The sequence below is a fragment of the Sus scrofa genome, chromosome 1 (assembly GCF_054392235.1).
Source record: "Sus scrofa isolate SSC_HxYL_T2T_F1_AM1 chromosome 1, Sscrofa_HxYL_maternal_Yorkshire_Landrace_v2.0, whole genome shotgun sequence".
Taxonomy (NCBI): domain Eukaryota; kingdom Metazoa; phylum Chordata; class Mammalia; order Artiodactyla; family Suidae; genus Sus; species Sus scrofa.
The window spans coordinates 227,727,846-227,751,345 of record NC_139383.1 but is presented as its reverse complement, the minus strand read 5'-3'; the positions used below and the strand labels follow the sequence as shown (position 1 = coordinate 227,751,345).

At 35.1% G+C, this 23,500-nt stretch overlaps 1 protein-coding gene across 9 annotated transcripts in view; it reads left to right on the top strand.

Annotated features, from left to right (window-relative positions):
* The window catches only part of JAK2 (Janus kinase 2), a 152,492-nt gene that overhangs the window by 92,042 nt on the left and 36,950 nt on the right, over positions 1–23,500 (top strand). For 5 of the 9 annotated variants that reach the window (XM_021082802.2, XM_085009839.1, XM_021082799.2 and 2 more), the window contains 8 exon segments: positions 9,146–9,467; positions 10,248–10,367; positions 12,405–12,562; positions 14,701–14,812; positions 17,339–17,525; positions 18,189–18,316; positions 20,809–20,943; positions 22,545–22,632. In XM_021082802.2, the coding sequence (XP_020938461.1) occupies positions 9,146–9,467; positions 10,248–10,367; positions 12,405–12,562; positions 14,701–14,812; positions 17,339–17,525; positions 18,189–18,316; positions 20,809–20,943; positions 22,545–22,632 (1,250 nt within the window). 9 annotated transcript variants of the gene reach the window in all.

Sequence of the window (23,500 nt, the reverse complement as noted above, 5' to 3'; positions counted from 1 at the left end):
GGATTCAGACTGGTCATCATGCAGGTAGCCTTTTCTCTCTGGCGGCAGTTATAGTATCTGTAAAGCAACTCGAATGTGCATCAGACACTGAAGGATTCCGTGACTTTATTGTCCCAGTCACTAACTGCTTGAGCCTGCTTTTCTGTGACACAGGGGGGCCTGGGATACCTCAGCTTTTGTACAAACAAGAGATAGGGGACATGGAGGGGCCTTTGTATTATTTGAGGAGGCCCCAGCAGGGTTGGTGTTCAACACGTATTTATTCATTTATTCTAAAAATACTTGGTATGGTCAAAGAAATGAAAAGAACACCTGGAGGAGTTCCTGTTGTGGCTCAGTGGTTAATGAACTCGACTAGTATCCATGAGGATGCAGATTCAATTCCTGGTATTGCTCAGTGGGCTAAGGATCCAGCATGAGCTGTGGTGTAGGTCGCAGACACTGCTCGGATCGTGCGTTGCTGTGGCTCTGGTGTAGGCTAGGGGCTACAGGTTGGAGTTGACCCCTAGCCTGGGAACCTCCATATGCCACATGTACGTCCCTAAAGAGACAAAAAGACCAAAAAAAAAAAAAAAAAAAAAAGAAAGAAAAAAAGAAGAAAAGAACACCTGGAGGCATAGTTTCTGATAAAGAGATTATCAAATTTATAAATAATTCTGAATCAGTATTTCTCAAGGGTCCACATTTTACTTGAATTAGTATTAACTGAGGTGCCTGTTAAAGCTGAAGGTTCTTAGACTGCAACCCAAGAATTTGTAATCATTAAATCTGAGGTGAAGCCTACCAGTATGAATTTTTACAAGTGTTGTAGGAGATTTCTTTAAAGTTTCAGCTTTGTGGCTGAGTGGTTTAAGAATTAACAGTGTCCATGAGGATGTGGGTTCAATCCCTGGACTTGTTCAGTAGGTTAAGGATCTGTTTTTTTTTTTTTTTTTTTTTTTTTTAATGTCTTTTTGCCATTTCTTGGGCCACTCCCATGGCATATGGAGGTTCCCAGGCTCGGGGTCTAATCAGAGCCATAGCCATTGGCCTACGCCACAGCCACAGCAATGCGGGATCCGAGCTGAGTCTGCAACCTACACCACAGCTCACGGCAATGCCGGATCCTTAATCCACTGAGCAAGTCCCGGGATTGAACCTGCAACCTCATGGTTCCTAGTTGGATTCGTTAACCACTGCGACACGATGGGAACTCCAAGGATCTGGTTTTGACACAAGCCATGGCATAGGTCATAGTTGTACTCAGATCCATTGTTGCTGTGGCTTTGGCATAGGCCTGTAGCCACAGCTCTGATTTGACCCCTAGCCTGGGAACTTCCATATACGACAGGTGTGGATGTTAAAAAAAAAAAAAAAAGCTTTATTGAGGTATATTTGACATATAAAATTGTAAGATATTTAAAGTGTACATCATGGTGTATATACATTGTGACAGCATTTCCCCTATCCAGTTTACTAACACATCTATTACCTTGTATATTCACCCTTTTTTGTGTGTGAGAACATTTAAGAACATTTGCTCTATTAGCAAATTTCAGTTATACAATAGTGTTGTCAATTATAGTCACCATGTTATACATTAGATTCTCAGGCCTTATTTATCTTACAACAGATCCAGCAGCTGCTTATACCAGTGATCCTCCACTCTACATTCTCCAAATTATTCTTCTGCACACTGAATTTTGATAATCATGCCTAATACGATTTTTTGAAACACTGCTTCTTTATCCCAGTTTTAATGACTGTAAAACTCCTACTCTTTTTAAAGGTATATATGACTGTTATAAGAATGCTTTGTGTTTTTTTTTTTTTTTGATGTTTGCAGACTAAATGTGTGTTTTACATATTACATACTTACCTGATTTTAAGTGTGCGTATCATGAATATAGTTAAAATTCCCTTTATTCTTTGAAGTTCTTCTCTCAATAACTAGCTTCAGTTTCTCCTTTGCTGAGTACTTTCAAAACAAGTACATATTTAATTTGCACGTTACCCGTTTATATCTTTTCGTCTTTGGTTTTAAGTATTCTTGTTTTGTTTTCAAATAAATGTCTCTTAGTACTTAACCTAAGGGTGTAGGCCATAAGATATGATTTTAGGAACTCACTGAGATATATTGAAGATTCCAACATTTAAAGGAAAACCAAAAAGAACTGTTTTCCACTTAGGTCTTGATCTTTATTAAAGTTCAGACAAACACCTTCTAGGATATTAGTCATTCAGTTATTCATTTAACAGCGATTTATTGAATATCTGCTATAACCAGACCATAGTAGAACAGAGTCAGGGAAGGAATATCTTAGTTGTCTTTAATAGAAACTAAAGGGGTGTCCCCATCATGCCTCAGTGGAAACAAATCTGACTAGCATCCATGAGGATGCAGCTTCTATCCCTGCCCTCGCTTAGTGGGTTAAGGATCCGGCATTGCTGCGAGCTGTTGTGTAGGTCAAAAACGTGGCTTAGATCTGGTGTTGCTGTCGCTGTGGTGTAGACCAGGAGCTATAGCTCCGAATTGACCCCTATGCTGGGAACATCCATATTCAGTGGGAGCGGCCATAATAAGACAAAAAAGAAAAAAAAAAAAGAAAGAAAGAAACTAAAGGAACTGAAAGAAATACAGTTGAAGGATAGAGGAACTTTGAGCCACTAAAAGTGAAATTAAAAAAAATTTTTTTCTTAATTTTTTGCTTTTTAGGGCCACACCCACAGCATATGGAGGTTCCCAGGCTAGAGGTCGAATCAGAGCTACAGCTGCTGGCCTACACCACAGCCACAGCAACATCAGATCAAAGCTGCATCTGTGACCTGCACCACAGCTCACAACAATGCCGGATCCTTAACCCATTGAGACAGGCCAGAGATCAAACCTGTAACCTCATGGTTCCTAGTTGGATTCGTTTCCACTGTGCCACGACGGAAACTCCTGAAAATGAAATTTTAACTATAAGCCGTCTCTATGCTTAAGCTACGATGGGACACTTCTTCATTGGAGACCTTGATATTGTCCAAAATTTTGGCACAATCTTTGTGTGTAGATTGTGAGTTCTTTGAGGTCAGGAGTTACGCCATCTATTTATTCGTTTCCCTGCATTACTTAATCTAGTGTCCTAACACCAGTGATTGTTTAGTAATTGCAGTTCTCTGATTATGTTTAACAGGATAAAAAATGCATCTGCAAAATTCTGCATAATGTTTTATTTTTAAAATTTAATAGATATTAAATATTCATTATAAGATTCCATGATATTTTGAAATAGCTTTATTGAGGTAAAACTCACATATTGTAAAGTTTACACATTTTAAGTATACAATTCAGTATTATTATTGAGTTGCAAAAGTTCTTTATATATTATGAATGCAAGTCCCCAGGTGTAATTTATCATATACATGCTTTGCACTATTTTTACCATTATGTGTTTTTTTTTCACTTTCCTGAAAGTATTATTTATAGGACAAGAATTTAAAATTTGAAATAGTCTAATGTATCTTATTTTTTCTTTTGTTTGGTACCCGATATTTCAATATTAGATAATTTATGCTATCCTGAAGCAAAAACATATCTGACTTGCTTGCCTTCTTAGTATAATTTAACTCACTGATATTATCTGAATTTTCATTTAGTGCTTATTTCTGAGAAATAATCAAAGAAATTTACTCAGCATTAAATTTTTTAAGATCAGTGGAGAATAGATAAATGATTAGCTCTCGGCAGAATGAAATAGGCTGTTTTGTTCCTTGAAATATCCAGTAGAGAGTATGAATTGCTGACTAGTATAACTAGAGATATATTCTTCTGCAGACTTAAAAAAAGTACATGTAAAATCATCTCTGTGTGTCTGTGCCTGTGTATTAGGTGCATCTGTGTCTGTGAGCACATGCCTTTGTGTATACATATGTATCTGTATATGTGTTTGTGCATCACTGTGTGCATGTGTATGTATTAAATACTTACTGTTTGTATGCCAGTTCCTAATTGGACATTGTGGCTTAGGTGTTAGAGTACAGAAATTAAAGGTAATGAATAAAATTTTTTTCTTTTCATTTTTCATCTGCTTTGCAAAATCCTAATTTTGCTAAAGGGTGGGAATAGAACTGGAGAATGGAGGGTTTAAAGGAGACTCTGCTGAATTCGCAACCACCAGGCCAGGGCCAAGCCTCTTACATTGCAGTTGAGCTATATACCTCTATCACTAGACTCCCTTTCTAGACAATTAAGTAAATACCAGAGGTTCCAGTGGCCTACTCCAATTGTGACAATATGTTTCAGATTTCATTTTATGTTACAAAAATAGTATATAAGGCAAAACTTATTTCAGGGCTTGTTAGAGCCTTAATTTTAGGATACTTTAAAAATTCAGTATAAGAAAAGCATCAGGAAAAATATTTTTTATACTTGAAAAGTTAATAGCTTTGTGTCTCTTGAACAATTTTAGTGTTTCTAACAAGTCTGGTTCTGATAGCATGAGACCAAAGTGGATTCACCATGTTCAAGAACAGTTTCTCCTATGACTCCTATGATATTCCCAAAGGATGTATGTCTGGTCCTTTATCCCAGGCATCAAAGTGGAAAGACTTGTTGTATGTTGTTATTTTTTTTTTTTTCTGTCTTTTTAGGGCTGTACTTGCAGCATATGGAGGTTCCCAGGCTAGGGGTTAAATCGGAGCCGTAGCTGCCGGCCTACGTCACAGTCACAGCAACACAAGATCTGAGCCCCGTCTGCGACCTATACCACAGCTCACAGCAACACTGGATCCTTAACCCACTGAGCAAGGCAAGGGATTGAACCTGTGTCCTCATGGATGCTAGTCAGATCCACTTCCCCTGAGCCACATTGGGAACTCCCTGTATGTTTTTATCTTAAACTCCTCTTTTTATCTCCATATAAGCTTCCAAAGCCTTATTAAATCAAGTAGTTATTGGTGCTCATGTAGATTGTATTCCAGATTTAGTAAGGCTCTTGGTGTAACTAATTTTTGTTTGTTTGTTTTGGTTTTTTTTTTTCCTTGTTCTTTATTTTTGGCTGCACCTGAATCATGTGGAAGTTCCTGGGCTGGGGATCAAATTGAAGCCGCAGCTGCGGCAATACCAGATTCTTAACCCATTGTGCTGGGTCGAGGATTGAACCTGTGCTGCTGCAGAGCCAACAACGGATCCTTAACCCACTGTGCCACAGCAGAAGCTCCTGTAACTAATGTTTTGACAGAAATAGATAAAGTAGGAATCATTTGCATTCTGATTGTGTTTTTATACCTTCTCAGTGTTTCTTCTAAACCTACTGAGGCTTTCTTATATGATGTCCAGGCTTCTATTAAAGTTTATATATTTGTTTATTTACAAACATATAATTGTCATGAAGAGGAACAGATTTTTTGAAGATCTGAAAAATGAGTAGAATTTAATGGGTGGAGAGAGGTAGTGATGGAGAGTAAGGCTCGTGAAAGTCACCTTGTAGCAGAAGGAGACATTGGAAGAATGAAGAGTCAGTATAACTAGACCTCAGAGAGTTAGTAGGTAAGTGATGAGGCAGGAACTAAACCATGTAGAGCCTTAGGATTCTGTTGGTAAGATTAATAACACTGAGAAACGATGTAAGAGTATTAAGCAAGGGTAAAACGACTAGATTTATGTTTTTAAAAGGTCCCAGGACTCCAGTGTGGAAAACAAATCAGAGTTAGAAGAGCAAATGGAAATGTGGGTCAATCAGAGATTAAGGCCATTGATGTAGTTCCTCCAGGAGATGCAACTGAATGGATTAATAATGAGAAAAATGTCCTGCTGCATAGCATTGAGAACTATGTCTAGATACTCATGTTGCAACAGAAGAAAGGGTGGGGGGAAAACTGTAATTGCAATGTATACATGTAAGGATAACCTGACCCCCTTGCTGTACAGTGGGAAAATAAAAAAAAAAAAATGAGAAAAATGGGCAAATAAGAGAAATATTTAGAAGGTAAAACCAAAGAAATATGGTGATGGGTTGAATAATGGAGGTTGAAGGTAAAGGTGTTGTGAAGGATGATGCCTAAGTTTTTGGGGTTTCAGAAATGTATGAACTATAGTGTTGCCTACTTAGATAGGGAGTGCTGTAAGGGGATATTTTAGCGGGAAGGACATTAGGGGGACCATGAGTTTGGTTTGCCACACTGTTTGAGGTGCTTTTGAGAGCCGTAATAAATGCATAGATTGACTTCACTGGAAGATAGGGGTCTAGATCTAGAGATATCAGAGTCATTTGTATATAGCGTATTGAGAGAGAAAGTATAGAAAAGAAGAGGAGAGGGTCCATAATTACGGCTTAGAAATTCTAATAATTAATCACCATCTAAAGGGGAATGAACCTGTAGAGAAAATTGAAGTGTAGCCAGAGATGGGAATAAAGTCAGGAAAACTAAAGGGAGAGAGTTTCAAAGAGAGAATGACCAACAGTGATGGATGCTGCCATAAAATTACAAGTGAAATGAACAAGGAATTTGTTTTAGCAACATGGAAGCTTTTCTTGATTTTAGCAAGAACAGTTTCTATGGAGTAATGGAACAAAAGCCATATTGGAGTCAGTCAAGGAGTAAATAGAAGGTGAGAAAATGGAAATGGTTGTATAAATTATTTCAGAAAGAGGCCAGATAGGCTGTAGCTGCAAGGAGATGAGGTGTAGGAAGATTTTATGTTTAAGCTGGGAAGAACATTAGACATTAGTTTTTTAAAACTTGTGGGTAGAAGAGAAATAATAAATAGGGTCAAAGTCCGTGGAAGGCGCATGTGTGTAAGGAGAAGAGAGAGGGTATAAGTAAGTACATATCAAAGAAATGAATTTAATGGGTGTATACTTCATTTACTGTAATAGGTGGGAAAGAAGAGAGAAAAAGTGCAGGTGTATATGGGTTTGCTAGCAAGATATTGAAGGAGCTCTGCTTAGAGAAGCATTTTGTTTTTCTAAGAAAGAGATAAAATCATTGGCCGAAAGTGAGGAGGAATGTAGCCGATTTTAAGGCAGAAAAAACGTAGGAGATTTGAGGATATTGGAGAAGGTTTGACATAGATTTGGGACTTTGGAAAGTTAGTTGAACAGAGAAGTATAAAAAGTGATGGTGGTTGATAAAGCCTACTTTAAATTGGTGATTTTGAATTTATACTGCAACCCATCTACTTTGTCAAATGTTTTTCTACCTTTGGCTACTTGAGTACAAAAATGAGAGTTCCTTAAGGGGATTAAGTTAGAGAGGGAAGGGAGTCATTCAGTAGTGATGTGTTGGTAAATGTTTAACAACTGGTTCTGGGGAAGAAAAAGCTCTGAATTGTTTGTAATTTTTGGTGACATCCATGGTATAAATACCCTCTCTGGGGGTATCAAAGTATCAACCTGACAGTCACCAAATGCAGAATTTGGAAAGAGATGAGCAAGAGCAAACCCTTTTCACCACTCAGATATGAGAGATAAATAACCTCAAAAGCCAGATAGTAGTAAAATGTAAAATAATTAGGAAGTGATGCATTTTGAGTATTTATTATCTATATTTTATTTATTTTTCTAATTTTTGTTTTTTTTGTTTTTTTTTTGTTTTTTTTTTGTTTTTGCTTTTTATGGCCACACCCACAGCAGATGGAAGTTCCCAGGCTAGGAGTTAAATCAGAGCTACAGTGACCGACCTACGCCACAGCCACAGCAGTGCGAGATCTGAGCAGAGTTAAAGGCAATTCCAGATCCTTAACCCACTGAGCAAGGCCACAGATTGAACCCACATCTTCATGGTTACTAGTCAGGTTTGTTACTCCTGAGCCACAGCTGAAACTCCCTGTTATCTATATTTTAAAGATAACTTATTTGTCAGTTTATTTAACTTAAGTTTTAATGGTGCCTATTATAATAATTAGTGCAAAATAACCCTTGAAATGTAATGATAATCTTTCAACATTAGACAGCTCCAGACTCAAGTACAGCATAATGTGTTAAGTGATATTATGGAACCATGCACAGAATGTTATTGAACAAAGGGAATAGCCTCTAAAGTAGTCATAGAGGTTTGGAGAAGTTCCCTGGATTTGATGATCCTAAACAGACTTGTAGAATGAGTAAGAGCTAACCAGTTAAGAGATGGGTGATGGGAAGAAGGATTAGCATATGAAGCCATGAAAATTTAATACAGTTGTACCTTTATAAATAAAATGTTCTTCATTTGTCAGGTATTTGAACAGAGGGAAAAAGTTATCTATTTTCTTTAGGCTATTTTACATAGAGATGCAAGTACAAAGGAGTCAGAACATTTCCGCATGAAATTGTTTTGATTGCAAAGGAATTACGAGGAGTTATTGAAGCTAGGCTGAGAAAATAGTGTAAACAAAAGAAGTATGTTCACCTAGTGAATATGAGTAGCACCTAACAAACTATAATAATTTCCAGAATTGAGATAATTTTGGGGGTACAGCATCATAGGAAGTATATGTAACACAGCCAAAAAAATGGTATATAAAATAATCAGAGAAAGTATCTAGAGGCTTCATTATTATTAAGATGTATAACATATTATACACCTTCTTTTCATTAGGGGAAGAAAACTAGCATTTCCTATTCTAAAAATTTATGGTAACTCAGAATTTGTAAGTGCATTCACATCATCAAACAAAACTTTAAGGTTTTATACTGTATGGATGGTGGCTGTATCACCCTTTCCCACTTGACTACTATGTTACTTACTGTGGAGAAAGGTGGTGACTTCTCTTTTATTTATTTGTTTATTTATTTTTATTTTTATTGTTTTGTCTGTGCCCATGTCATATGGACGTTCCCAGGCTAGGGGTTGAATCTGAGCATAAGTCACAGCTGTGGCAATGCTGGATCCTTAACCCAGTGTGCTGGGCCAGGGATCAAACCTGTGCTTCAGCAGTGACCTGAGCCACTGCAGAGACAATTCCAGATGCTTAACGCACTGTGCCACAATAGGAACTCAGTAACTTTTTTTTTTAAGTTTTATTGAAATATAGTTGATTAACAGGGTTGTGATAATTTCTTTTGTGTAACAAAGTGATTCAGTTATACATGTATAGACATCCATTCTCTTTAAGATTATTTTCCCACGTAGATTATCACACCTCTTTTAATTTTGTTTTGTTCCATTTTGTTTTGCTTTTGTGTGTGCTTTATATTCCTAGCTACAAGACATTCTTACCAAAATGTGTTCGAGCAAAGATCCAAGACTATCATATTTTGACAAGGAAGCGAATAAGGTACAGATTTCGCAGATTTATTGAGCAATTCAGCCATTGCAAAGCCACTGCCAGAAACTTGAAACTTAAATATCTTATAAATCTGGAAACTCTTCAGTCTGCCTTCTACACAGAACAGTTTGAAGTAAAAGAACCTGGAAGAGGTCCTTCAGGTGAGGAGATTTTTGCAACCATTATAATAACTGGAAACGGTGGAATTCAGTGGTCAAGAGGGAAACATAAAGAAAGTGAGACACTGACAGAACAGGTAATCCTCAATGATATGTTCTCATTCTTTGTTAATTTAAATAGAATGGCAATAGAAGCAAAGTAATTTTAGACATTTGAAATATGATTTTGAACTACTCCCATTGATACTAGAAATTTTTAAGTGTGACACCAGCAAGGTCGTATTTGTAGTTCTTTTCTCATTGTTCTTAAATGGCTTTTAATTAATTTTTTATGACAAGATAATTAGTAATGGTGTTCTTAGAGTTTCAGAAAAGACTTGAGTTCTAAAGTGATTTTTAAAGTGGTTTTGCTTCCTTTTTTCTTTTACTATTGATAATAGAAAGCACAATCGTGAAATTTAATTAATTGGAAAAAGATTAATTTTCATTGATTTTTATGGTATGTACTTGTTAAATAATTTAACTTTATTTTAGGATTGCATTACAGGTTTTAAGTTTTTTAATATCTATGTTGTTCTTTGGATGTTATAAGATATTTATATATTTATTTACTTATCTTCATTCTTTGATAAACTTTCAATTTCTGGCAGTGGTTCCTGTTAATATTGATTGGATTGAAGGGTGTGATAGCCCACTTTAGATTCCTGGCACCCTTTAAGGCTCTCATTTTTAAGTCAAAACGAGATACAATGTAGTCTTATAGGTTAGATTATTGGGGCGAGAGTCCCATTTGGTGTTTTAACTGTTGCTATCAATGCTTTTTAAAAGAATCTGGAACATAGTCTTCTTCATAAGTCTTGTTTTTTAAAATGTCTCCATAAATTCTGCCTGTTGATTTCAATTGCTCTTAATTATAGGATTTACAATTATATTGTGATTTTCCTGATATCATTGATGTCAGTATTAAACAGGCAAACCAAGAAGGCTCAAATGAAAGCAGAATTGTAACTATTCATAAGCAAGATGGCAAAAGTCTGGTAAGTTTGCCACATACTTAAATAATGGTTATATTTCACAATTGTCAGAAATAAGTATTTCTGAATCTTATTATTTTCCTTTAGGGATTTTTGATTTTAGTTTTAAACATAGCTGTAAACATAAATATTAGTTTAGTAAGCTTTCTGATTATGATTACATCTAGCTTTTTGTATCACTACCAACACTATCTTCCTGTAGAATTTCTTGTACATTAATATATTTTTCATTTATTTTTATGACTAGCAAAGCACCAGTTACTTCCCCTCCTCCCACCATCCCAATTATGCTAGATCCCTGCTGTAATGATACACAGTCTAGACTATAGTCCACCTTCTGTATCTGTGGGTTCCATATCCACATATTCAACCAACCCCAGATTGAAAATGTTCAGAAAAAATTTGCAGAAACTTGCAAAAAGCAAAATTTAAATTTACCATATGCAGGCAACTATTTACTTGGCATTTACATTTTATTTACAACTATTCTCATAGCATTTAGATTGTATCAGGTATTATAAATAATCTAGAGATGATTTAGGTATATGTTAGGATGTGTGTAGGTTATATGCAGATACTGCACCATTTTAGGTAAGGAACTTGAGCATCCATGGATTTTGGTGTCTGTGAAGGGGAGATCCTGGAGCCAATCCCATATGGATATGGAAGGATGGAAGGACAATTGTATAATTATTTTTGGCTATAGAGATGTACATAAAACCCGTTATACTGCCTATGTATATAACAAAATGTAAACCATCCCAGGTGAAGCCTACCAAAACAATGACATATGTTTAATTATGAAAGATTAACCCTTCCTCTCTTTAAAAACAGATTCTGAACTCCCACTTACTTGGATTGAAAGGGAAGAAATGAAATCTTTTGTACTCTGCTCTTTAATTTCTTCTTTAGCTAGGGCTCTGTTTTCTTTGTAACTCAAATATTTATTGCTCTTTTAGCTTAAACTTCATATTAATGTTCTGTGTTTATTTAACCTAAGTATCTCTATGACTCACCTATATGGACATTTCAGGGTTATATTACCAAAATTATAAAACTTGAAGCTCACTTTTTTTTCAGCATGCTTCCCTATTCTTAGGTATTAATCTTTAATTGTACAGGTTTGAAGTTCTCCAAGTCTTTTAACATTATTTATGGTATTTTTTATAGTACCAATTTTTATGCCCTAATTATGTTAGCTAATACCTTTTGTAGTTAAAACCTCACATAATTCTCTCCTTATCATACTTTTTGGTCTAAGTCCAGATTTTGCATTCTCATTATGACTAAATATTGTTCATTGATGGGCCAAGCACTATACAATGATCACACTTACATTCTCACACTTAGAATTTTTTGTTTTTCTGAGTTAATCTTTCTTTCAACTTTTTTTATTATTTCTAAATAATACCAACTTGTATATCAGATTAGATATGTTTCTAATTGAGATGATTAGCACATTTGTCTAATAGGTATATTGTAAAATGTGTGAAATTATGAATGTAGAGTGAACTATAATTAGAAAGGCATGATAAACCCATATTTGAGAGGATCTTAAATATCAGATATAAGAATTTATAATTCAGATTGAGTAATTGGGAGCCATAAAAGACATTTGAGCAATTTTTTTTTTTTTTTTTTTTTTTTTTTGTCTTTTGTCTTTTTGCCATTTCTTGGGCCGCTCCTGCGGCATATGGAGATTCCCAGGCTAGGGGTCTAATCGGAGCTGTAGCTGCCAGCCTATGCCAGAGCCACAGCAACGCGGGATCTGAGCCGCGTCTGCAACCTACACCACAGCTCACGGCAACACCGGATCGTTAACCCACTGAGCAAGGGCAGGGATCGAACCCGCAACCTCATGGTTCCTAGTCGGATTCGTTAACCACTGCGCCACGACGGGAACTCCCATTTGAGCAATTTAGAAGAAAACTAATTTAGAAGAATTATCTGACAGTATGGAGTGAAAAGAATTTTCAGTATATAGCATACAGTTGATTTTTAAAATGATATGTAGTATTTCTTTTTCTTTTCTGCTTTTAGGAAATTGAGCTTAGCTCATTAAGAGAAGCTTTGTCTTTTGTATCGTTAATTGATGGATATTATAGATTAACTGCAGACGCACATCATTACCTTTGTAAAGAAGTAGCACCTCCAATGGTGCTTGAAAATATACAAAGCAACTGTCATGGCCCAATTTCGTGAGTAATGCAGACTTTAAAAAGTAATTTTTTAAAAAAGTAAATGAGATAGTTACAAAGATTTTACATAAGAGAATGATATACATAAGTTTACAAGTTTAGGAAAGAAGTGTTATCTTAATCTGAGGTATTTTTTTTTTCCTTGTAGCCAAAGTCTATTTGCAATAAAATTATATAATAATTAGAATTGTTTACAATGTACTTTACCATCTGCATCCCAATTTCTATAATATTTCTAACTTGTATAAGTTTGATATTTAGTTGCCTATGTGTGTTTAATTAATTCTTGGTGTTAATTTTGTAAAAACTCTTCAATGTACCTTTAATTTATGTTTCATTAATTTGAGAATACTGCGGAGGAGCCACAATTCAAAATTTGATAATCACTAATATTTTTGGATAATCCAACTCCTACTTTTCACTTTGAACACGAAATATATATGATGTCCATATTTCTAGACTAGTGCTGTACAGTATGTTCCATGGTGATGAAAATGAAAATCTTTATCTGTGCTCTTTAATAATTACCACTAGCCCGATGTGGCTGTTTGATATTTAAAATGTGTCTAGTGCAGCAAGAGAACTGAATTTTTTATTTAATTTAGTTTTTTTTTTTTTGTCTTTTTGCTATTTCTTTGGGCCGCTCCTGCGGCATATGGAGGTTCCTAGGCTAGGGGTCGATTGGAGATGTAGCCACCGGCCTACACCAGAGCCACAGCAACGCAGGATCCGAGCTGCATCTGCAGCCTACACCACAGCTCACAGCAACACCAGATCCTTAACCCACTGAGCAAGGGCAGGGACCGAACCCGCAACCTCATGGTTCTTAGTCGGATTCATTAACCACTGCGCCACGACGGGAACTCCTTAATTTAGTTTTTAATAACTACATTTACAGTTGACCCTTGAACAATACTAGCTAGGTGTTATCCACATATAACTTATAGTCAGCCTTCCAAATCTGCTGCTCCTCTGCACCGTCAGATTCAACCAACCACAGACTACGCAGAATACTATTTTAGTATTTACTGTTGAAAATGTCTGCATAGAAATGAACCCTTGCCATTCAAACTCAAATTGTCCAAGGGTCAACTGTAAATAGCTTCATGTGGCTTCTACCTGCCATATTGATCCACATAGTTGTAGGCCTTTACTTTTATACTGGGTAAAGCTAGAGATATACAACATCTATTTACCCCAAGTCCTAGTTATCTCTCAGGCAGGATGTGCTTTATGATTGGCAATGGGTTTGAGGGACTTGAGCAGAAGAAACAGTCTGGGATTGTGAGCATGTTTCTTCACATGAACCTATCCTTAATTAAATATTTGAGAAATAATTTCCTGATTGATATTTAAGACTGATTTTATACCTAATGTCTGTTTAGAAAGTATGGTTGTTAGGAAAATGTTGCACTGCTTGAACATTCTAATTTACTTATTCAGTATTTTAAAAACTCCTACCATTTAGTCATTCATTATCTATCCATCCGTTTTTTCAAATATTTGTAGAATATTTACTACATACCTAATGCACCAGGCACTGGTTTATGTATGAGAAATATAGTGATTGAAATGGAGATAATTCTTGCTTTCACTTCGATTACATTTCTTTTATGATGTACACCTTCAGTTAAACATATGGCAGATTTTAAAAATCATGGTCTTTTGTCTCTTGCTGTAGGGCTTTTATTAGACTTTCATATTAAGTACTAAAAATGCATACAAATTTTTTATATTGGTAACTGCTGTGATAAAAGAGGTATAAGTACTGTTTTATAATATATTGTTTGCATAGTTAAATGAATTTTAATGAGACTATGGCTTGTAAAATACTAAATTTGTAATTACAAGGCAGAAAATTCAAATGAGTAAATTGGTCTTTGATGATTTTGCATATCTTATAAGACCTTTTGTTTTAAAGTAATACAATTACCCCTTGCATTGGTTTGAACTTATTGCAGAATAGCTTGGTACTTTAAAATCTTTCATTTCAAGATTATTGATAAATATATAAAGCACAGGAGACTTCTAAAAAAATCTGAGAGTTTTAAATTTGACTTTTGATCTTTTAGATGTCATTTTGGTCACTATGCATGGTTCTTGCTCCATTATCATTCAAATTACTTATTTGCTTTTAGAATGGATTTTGCCATCAGTAAACTGAAGAAAGCAGGTAATCAGACTGGACTCTTTGTACTTCGATGCAGTCCTAAGGACTTTAATAAATATTTTCTGACTTTTGCTGTTGAGGTTAGTATATCATAGTGACTAATGATAACATCTTTACTTAGCCCATGTAATTTCCCCTTCATAATATCTACCATATTTTCTTTTTAATACTCATAGCTCTGGATATAACACGTGAACTTAATATACCTCAGGGATTCTTCATAAATAAGATAGAATTTCTCAGATTTATATTTAAAAATTAAATTATTTAATAATGTCTTACTGTCTTTTTGTTTGGAATTTATTTTTTGATGTTTGGGTATTACAAGCATGTCAGATTTCATATAGTCTCTTGAGGTTTCTTACTTCAAAAAAAAAATGAAATCTTTACCAAAGTATGCAGAACAAATATATCAGAAGTAAACTTTCCTTTTATCACTAATGGTTATAGGATTAGAGTGAAGTAAAATAATACAAAGAAACAGACATTATTGCACGTTTTGTTTTCTTTTTTGGCTACCCAGTGGCATATGGAGTTCCCAGGCCAGGGATCAGACCTGAGCCAGAGTTGCAGCCTATGCTGCAGCTGCGGCAATGCCAGATTCTTTAACCCACTGTGCTGGGCAGGGGATGACAGCTACATCCTGGCACATGCAAGTTCCCAAGCTAGGGGTCAAATCAGAGCTGCAGGTGCCAGCCTGCACCACGGCCACAGCAATGACAGATCCAAGCTGTGTCTGCAGTGTGCATCACAGCTCACAGCAACGCCAGATCCTTGAACTACTCAGCAAGGCCACTAATCGAACCTGCATCCTCATGCATACTAGCTGGGCTGGTTTCTGCTGGGCCACAACGGGAACTTCGTTATTGCACTTTTAATTAGCGGCTTTCCAACATTAAAAATTATGGTCTACAATGTATATTTTATTTTATTATTATTATTATTTTTATCTTTTGTCCTTTTAGGGCTGCACCTGTGGCATATGGAGGTTCCCAGGCTAGGGGTCTAATTGGAGCTGTTGCTGCCGGCCTACGCCAGAGCCACAGCAATGCCAGATTCAAGCCTTGTCTGTGACCTACACTACAGATCACAGCTCACAGCAATGCCGGATCTTTAACCCACTGAGCGAGGCCAAGGATCGAACCCACAACCTCATGGTTCCTAGTTGGATTCGTTTCTGCTCTGCCACGACGGGAACTCCTACAATCTATATTTTAAATGTAAAACTGCAGTGAAATCTCACTGTTAATACATATCATTTTGGATCTCAGCTAAGATTATTTACTATCCAGAATTATCTAAAAAGATAAATGCATCTTCATAGTATAAATCTTGAAAATTTATACTATAGCTGCTTCCAAAATTTAGCTTACTTTTTAAAAGTAGAGAATGTAAGGATTTTGTTACTGTTTTCATTTTCATAAAAAGCAGTCATCTTATATTTAGCACGTGTAAAATGGATTAATAGTCCATAAATACAGAAGGTAGACTGCTCTATGACTTTAACTTTGTAAAATACTGATAATCTATCCTAATTTCACAGTATCTGCTTACTATAGTATATGACAGTCCATTATAATCAATTATCAAATCAAAAAATATAATATATATATTTTTTTGTTTACTGTATTTGCCCAGCATGAGTGCTGTGTATTAGGGGATATGTGATGTAGACCTACTTAAAGAAATTTATCTTTTGGAAAAACAAAAAGTATACTACAAAAAAATACTAAATTGAGCATTGTTTATTACCAGTTATTATCCAGTGTAAACAAACATAGTAAGAGGAAAGGTCAGTTGGAGTAAGGAGGACTTGAGGTTGACTTTGAGATATTGAGTCAATTTTATAAAAATAGTTTTAAGTAGGCTAAATATGCTTACAATTAGCAGTTAAAAAATAGATGGATGAGCAAGTTCACAGTATAGCACGTAACACAATCATTGAGAATTGAAAAATATTAAAATTGCCACCTGTAATTATAGAAATACAGTAGTTACCCAGTAATCACCTTTGCTTATGGAATGGGGTAAGAGTTGTTAGGGAAGACCTCAGAAAAAAGGGGGAAATTGAACTGAGTTTTAAGGATTGAATAAAACTCCCTTGCTCAAAAGGAAAGGCTGTACATTCTGTAGAGAGATAGCAGGTACAGTTATTAAGGCATGATACAGTATGGCATTTGTTTGAAAAATTTTTAAGTCACTTAATAAAGCTAAAACATGGGTTGTATGTTGAGAGTGGCAGGAATTAAACTTGGGGAGGGAAGCAGAAGCTAGCTCATAGAAGTCCTAACATGCTAAAATAGTTTTAGACTTTATCTTGTAAATGATGGTACCTGATAAGAATGGTATTATTATTGTTTATTACTATTGCTTTCTTCCTTGCCCTTCAATAAAATAACTCTTAAGCCATTTCTATGGAATTGTAATTAGATGCTTTTTTGAGGATCCAAAAACCTCTATCACCTTATACAGGTACTACATTAGGATTCACAGTTCAAATGTCTAAATGTTCTGTTGGTTGCTTCTATGATAAGCTTTTTGTCACAGTAATCACTATAATGTCTATTGTGCTTTTTCCTTCTCTTTCTTTATATAAACTTGTATAGCGAGAAAATGTCACTGAATATAAGCACTGTTTGATTACAAAAAATGAGAATGGCGAATACAACCTCAGTGGTACTAGGAAGAACTTCAGTAACCTTAAAGATCTTTTGAATTGTTACCAAATGGAAACTGTTCGTTCAGACAGTATAATTTTCCAGTTTACTAAATGCTGTCCCCCAAAGCCAAAAGGTAAAATAATTTTCTAGTTATTTTGAAAATACTGGTCATAGATGGTGTGTATGTATGGTGGGAAGTATCTTCAGAATATTGATTTCAAAAGAAAAAGGAAAAAAGAAGCTCCAAAAACAAATTTAAGTTTTTTTCCTTATAATGTTGTATAAGCATCCTCTAATAAGATTGTTAAGTTTGGTTTGGATTGTCTAAAAGTGACTTAAAGATTTAAAATTCTAAAGTGTATTTAAAAATAATAATTTCTTGGTATCAGTAAGTCATTTATTGAACTGAAAGACCTTACTGCCATATTCTCATGTTATTCTAGGTAAAAACTTTTATATTCTTTTAGAATTTTAATTTCTCTTAAATTATCTTTTAGCATAAATACAGGTTGGAAATTCCATGAAATAACAGGCATATTAAAATTATTATTAAAATTCCTGAAAAATTATATTAAAGAAGACATTATAATTTTGAATATATAAACTACTATCTGGTTAGAGTACATCAAAGTTCAGTGAATAAATTCCTAAAATAGTTTTCTATGGAAAAAAATGAACAGTAAGAGGTTATTAAGCATTTCTTGTATGTAGTACACATTTTATTTTATCCCTTTGGGGTAATTTGTATCCTCATTGTGTTTTTATTTTTTCCTTCCTTCTTTTTTTTTAATAACAGATAAGTCAAACCTTCTAGTCTTTAGAACCAATGGTATTTCTGATGTGCCAACCTCACCAACATTACAGAGGCATAATAATGTGAACCAAATGGTGTTTCACAAAATCAGAAATGAAGATTTGATATTTGTAAGTCATTAGATGCTTATTACTGTCTTTTTGTCTTTTTAAAACAAAAACTGGGAGTTCCCATTGTGGCTCAGTGGTTAATGAATCTGACTAGGAACCTTGAGGTTGCGGGTTTGATCCCCGGCCTCGCTCAGTGGATTAAGGATCTGGCATTGACGTGAGCTGTGGTGTAGGTCACAGATGTGGCTCAGATCCCACATTGCTGTGGCTCTGGTGTAGGCCAGAGGCTACAGCTCTGATTAGACCCCTAGCCTGGGAACCTCCATATGCCACAGGTGTGGCACTAGAAAAGACAAAAAAAAAAGAATAAAACAACAACTGTTTTTCTTCACTTTCTACTTCTTCACTTAGGAACTATTTATTATAACCTATATTGTAAAAATTATATAGCAGGCAGATATTTTTATTTCTTGCGAAAATGTGATACCAAACTTCAGTTAGTTAATTATTTTAAGCATGGAATTGTATTCCCTCTTCAGGAATTAAAAAAATATTTTTTATAAACCTTAATTAAAAATTTAAAGCCATCTTATAAAACAGTATCTTAATTTCCAAGTTCTCAAGAAAGTAAGGGAAATTCAAAGATGGTACTAAAAACAAAGTAGTACAAAAGAGCTGATGATTGGCTGCAGGACTTTTTGGGGGAATTAAGATCAGTCTCACTAGTCAAGGAACTAAGATACAAAAGCAGCACAAAAAAGGCCAAATCTTAAGACCTACGCAAGACCAGTTAAAAGTGAAACCATCCGTGAATGAAGCCAGGACCCTCGAGTAAATATAACCTCAGTGAAACAATATATATTATAAATTGTGAAAAATTCACTCATTTGCAAAAAGAGAAGAAAAAAGAGGGTTGCCTGTTTTAGTTGAGCTCTTGAGAATTAAGAGGAAAAAAGTCTCTCCTGAGAATTTGTAATAAACTTTTGAGTTGGGATTTCTTTATACCATTTTACATGGTTTGAGAAGCCTTAAGCCAGTAAATTAAAGTAACAAGTGATACTCCCCTAGTAACACCCTGTGGTAGTTGGCAGAAACAAATATAAAATCTTTTTGGAAGAATATGCTCTTAACCTAAGCCACCCCGAAGATAAAATGACTCCAAACATGAGTTTTTAATTGAAAATTGTAAAACATTCAGAGAAATAATTTAGGATTGAGCAAGAGTCAGGAGACCAACAAACATTAAAATTATACTCTAAGAGCTTCATATAACAGACTTTTCTGATAAAGATTATAAAATACATACATAGGTATGTTTAAAAATAAAAAAGGAGGACTTCCCACTCTGGTGCAACAGGATCTTGGGAGCACTAGGACTCAGGTTTGATCCCTGGCCTGGCACAGTGGGTTAAGGATCCAGTGCTGCCACAGCTGTGGCTTAGGTCACAACTTTAGCTCAGATCTGATCCCTGGCCCTGGAACTCCATATGCCATGGGTGGCTAAAAAAGAAAAAAGGAGTTGAAAACATGGAAAAAAAAATAAAACATTATCAAAACAGCCCAACTAGATTTTGGGGAAAAAGTATAGAATGAAATATATACTCACTGACATTATAAAAACAGACAAATCAAAAAGCAGATTATTCGCAGTTAAAGGGAGACCTAGTGAACTGAAAGGTAGATCTGAAAATTATTCAAATACAGCAGAAAGGGAGAAAAAAATAGAAATTAAGAAAGAGAAGTGTCTTGGAGACTAGAATGAGAAAGGCCATCTGATGTCTGAGTTCCATAAGGAGACAATAGATAGAATTATCCAGAATGATAAAGATATGAATTTTTATGTTGGTAAGAAGGAGCAGAGAGTGGGTAAGTAACCTAACATTACAAAACTAATGATAATAGAACACAGCCAGTCCTGCTTCAGGGTGCAGGCTTTCAACAATTATTCTGTAAGAATAGCCAAGAAATACCAGTAATAGTAGTAATAGCTAACACTTACTGAGAATTTACTCTTTTGTAGACTGTATTATGTGCCTTCATGTATTTATTCATTTATTGTTCATAACAGTTCTATGGAAAATTAGTTATTATCCCCATTCCTCACATAAATAAGCCAAGAGAATTGCAATGCAGAGAGATTAAATAAACTGTACAAGGTCACACGATTAAGTGGTAATAAAGAACAAGTCATTCTTCCTCCACAAACCATACAGTTTGCCTTTCTACTGCACTATTAGGAAAGACAAAGTTTCACATGTAAATAAATGTAAATAAACAATGATGTTATAAAATGTGATAATTATAGCTAATTCAGGGCATTTAAGAACAGAGTGGAATCCAAATATACTTTATTCATTAATTCTAGTTTTCTGTCTTTTATTATTGTGAAGGAAACAGAATATAATTAATATGGAGTCTCAAATCTGGGTTTAGTTTGTAAGGGAAATAATTGCTTATGGATTTTTTTAAACTCTTTTCATTGGACATATTTCCTAATTCTCATATCTCTCTCCATTTTTAGTCATCCTTTTCTTTCCTTTTTTCTTTTAAAGAATGAAAGTCTTGGCCAAGGCACGTTTACAAAAATTTTTAAAGGTGTAAGAAGAGAAGTAGGAGACTATGGTCAACTGCATGAAACAGAAGTTCTTTTAAAAGTTTTGGATAAAGCACATAGAAACTACTCAGAGGTTTGTATATTTTTTGTGTAGTTCATGTAGTTTATGATATTTAAAGATAAGCTCTCATACAACGGATTTGTGCATATGGCTTTTCAAAATTGTTATATATATATATATACATATATATATATATATATATATATATATATATACACGCATACACACAAAGGACCTTTCTGAGGATGCTGTCTGGTGGGGCTAAAAAATTATAGAATTTTTAATGATAAATTATAATTTTCAAACTAATAATATCTAGAATTATATTAAAAGTTTTGTTACATTTTTACATATACTAAAGCAGTGCTTTTTAAACTTGGCTTTCCAGAGTTTTATAGGTTCTACAGATTTCTTCTGCAATTTCATCTACTTAAAAAGTTTGAAAGGCATTGTACCTAGGAAGTCTCTAGGTGAAATATGGATACCTCTAGGCATTATCCAGAGAGATGCTAGCTTGCAGAAACCCAGCTGCCAAACAGATACTGACTCACAGACTTTGAAAACTTATGGTTTCCAAAGGAGATGGATTGGGGGGTGGGGGAGTGCGCTAGGGGTTTGGGATAGAAATTATATAAAATTGGGTTGTAATGATTGTTGTACAACTATAAATGTAATAAAATTCTGAGTAATTAAGAAAAAAAAAAAAGAAACCCAGCTGCCAGTGGCCAGAGTCCTTAGCAGAGTAATGTATCACCAGACATAACAAACATTTTGGATACTCATAATGTCTTAAAAGATTTCATAGAAGGTAATGTGAAACATACAAGCCAAAGAGTTGTTCTAATCCCCGACACCACAGTGCTGGTCATTGTGATCTTCAACAAGCATACCCAGAAATTCCAGTCAAAGTTTAGTTGAGTTCCCATTGTGGCTGAGTGAGTTAAGAACCCAACACAGTGTTCATGAGGATGCATGTTTGGTTCTTGGCGTCACTCAGTGGGTGGGCTAAGGATCTGGTGTTGGTGCAAGCCGAGGTGTAGGTCACAGATGCAGCTTGGATCCCGCTGGCTGTGGCATAGGCCAGCAACTGCAGCTCTGGTTTGATCCCTAGCCTGGGAACCTCCATATGCTGCAGGTGCAGCCATTAAAAAAAAAAAAAAGTTTGAGTTAGTGATGCCATACCAGCCTCCTGACTGGTAACAACTATTGTTAACAACTATATTTTACCTGCACAGAAATCATTTTTCATTCTTCAGTAAGTGTTATTTGAAGCTTCCATCCATTTACTGCTGTCCCACATCACTATCTCTAGTGTCTGCCTTTGTGCCTCTTTGTATCTCTGTTCTCTACTCTAGGTGCTACGGATCTTAGCCTGTTTATCTTGCATCATTCATGTTGCCCTGTACCACTACTGCTCTTTCTTTTCACATTGCTGTCTCCTCACATCAAGCTTATTCAGGGGTTTCCTGAGAATGAACTTTGGCATTAAGGTTGATGGCAGTTGTTAAATCCATCAAAACGGACCAAAGCATATTGTATCCTTATCTACAGTCCTGCCGAGAATAGGGAAAGTGCATTTCTCTTATGGCAGAAAGTATATTTCTGAACTATGAATGCTTATGGATACAAAAAATAATTTTTTTGCATCTTTTTTATGTTTTTCTTTTCCTTAGTCTTTCTTTGAAGCAGCAAGCATGATGAGCCAGCTTTCTCATAAACATCTGGTTTTAAATTATGGAGTATGTGTCTGTGGAGAGGAGAGTAAGTAAAACCTTTGGCTTCCTTATGTTTATATTATGCTTTTTTCAAAATATCCATTTTTGTTTATATAGAAAATTTAATTTTAGGATCATAGTTAGATATCAATATAAATTATAGTTTAACAGAAGTTAAATATTTTTGAAACCAAAAATATACTGTTCAGTTATATATCCTTAAAAAGGAAACCAATGAATGACATTAAAATACAGTAAACTGTTTAATATGCCTTGTTAAAATGCAGGAACAGGGAGTTCCCATTATGCAGAGATAACGAACCCGACCAGTATCCATGAGGATGTGAGTTTGATCCCTGGCCTTGCTCAGTGGGTTAAGGATTCAGCATTGCCACGAGCTGTGGTATAGGTCACAGATGCAACTTGGAGCCTGCGTTGCTGTGGTTGTGGTGTAGGCCGACAGCTGCAGCTCCAATTTGAGTCCTAGACTGGGAATTTCCATCTGCTGCACATGAGGCCCTAAAAAAAGCAAAAACAAACAAACAAACAAAACAAGAACAGTAGAGTATTATAGTAAACAAATATAACTTTTCCTGTTTACTATTCCAGTACAGATTATGGCTGGTTCAATGTAACACTGGAATAACTGGCCGTTTCAGTACAGATTTATTTGAAATTATTAAGACAGAGCATATAAATGATAGACTAATTTTAATGGAACTGATTGAAATGATTGGATGTTGATACTAGATATAATTGATGACTAAATTTAGACTATTCATAAAAACTTGCAAAGTTTGTATTCAGAAAACTTCTTATGTAATTAATTCCCCCTTTTTCATTAGTAATGTGGATTAAATATGCATCCATACTTATATAACATTTCATTTCTCTAAAAATTTCTAGTCTTTTCA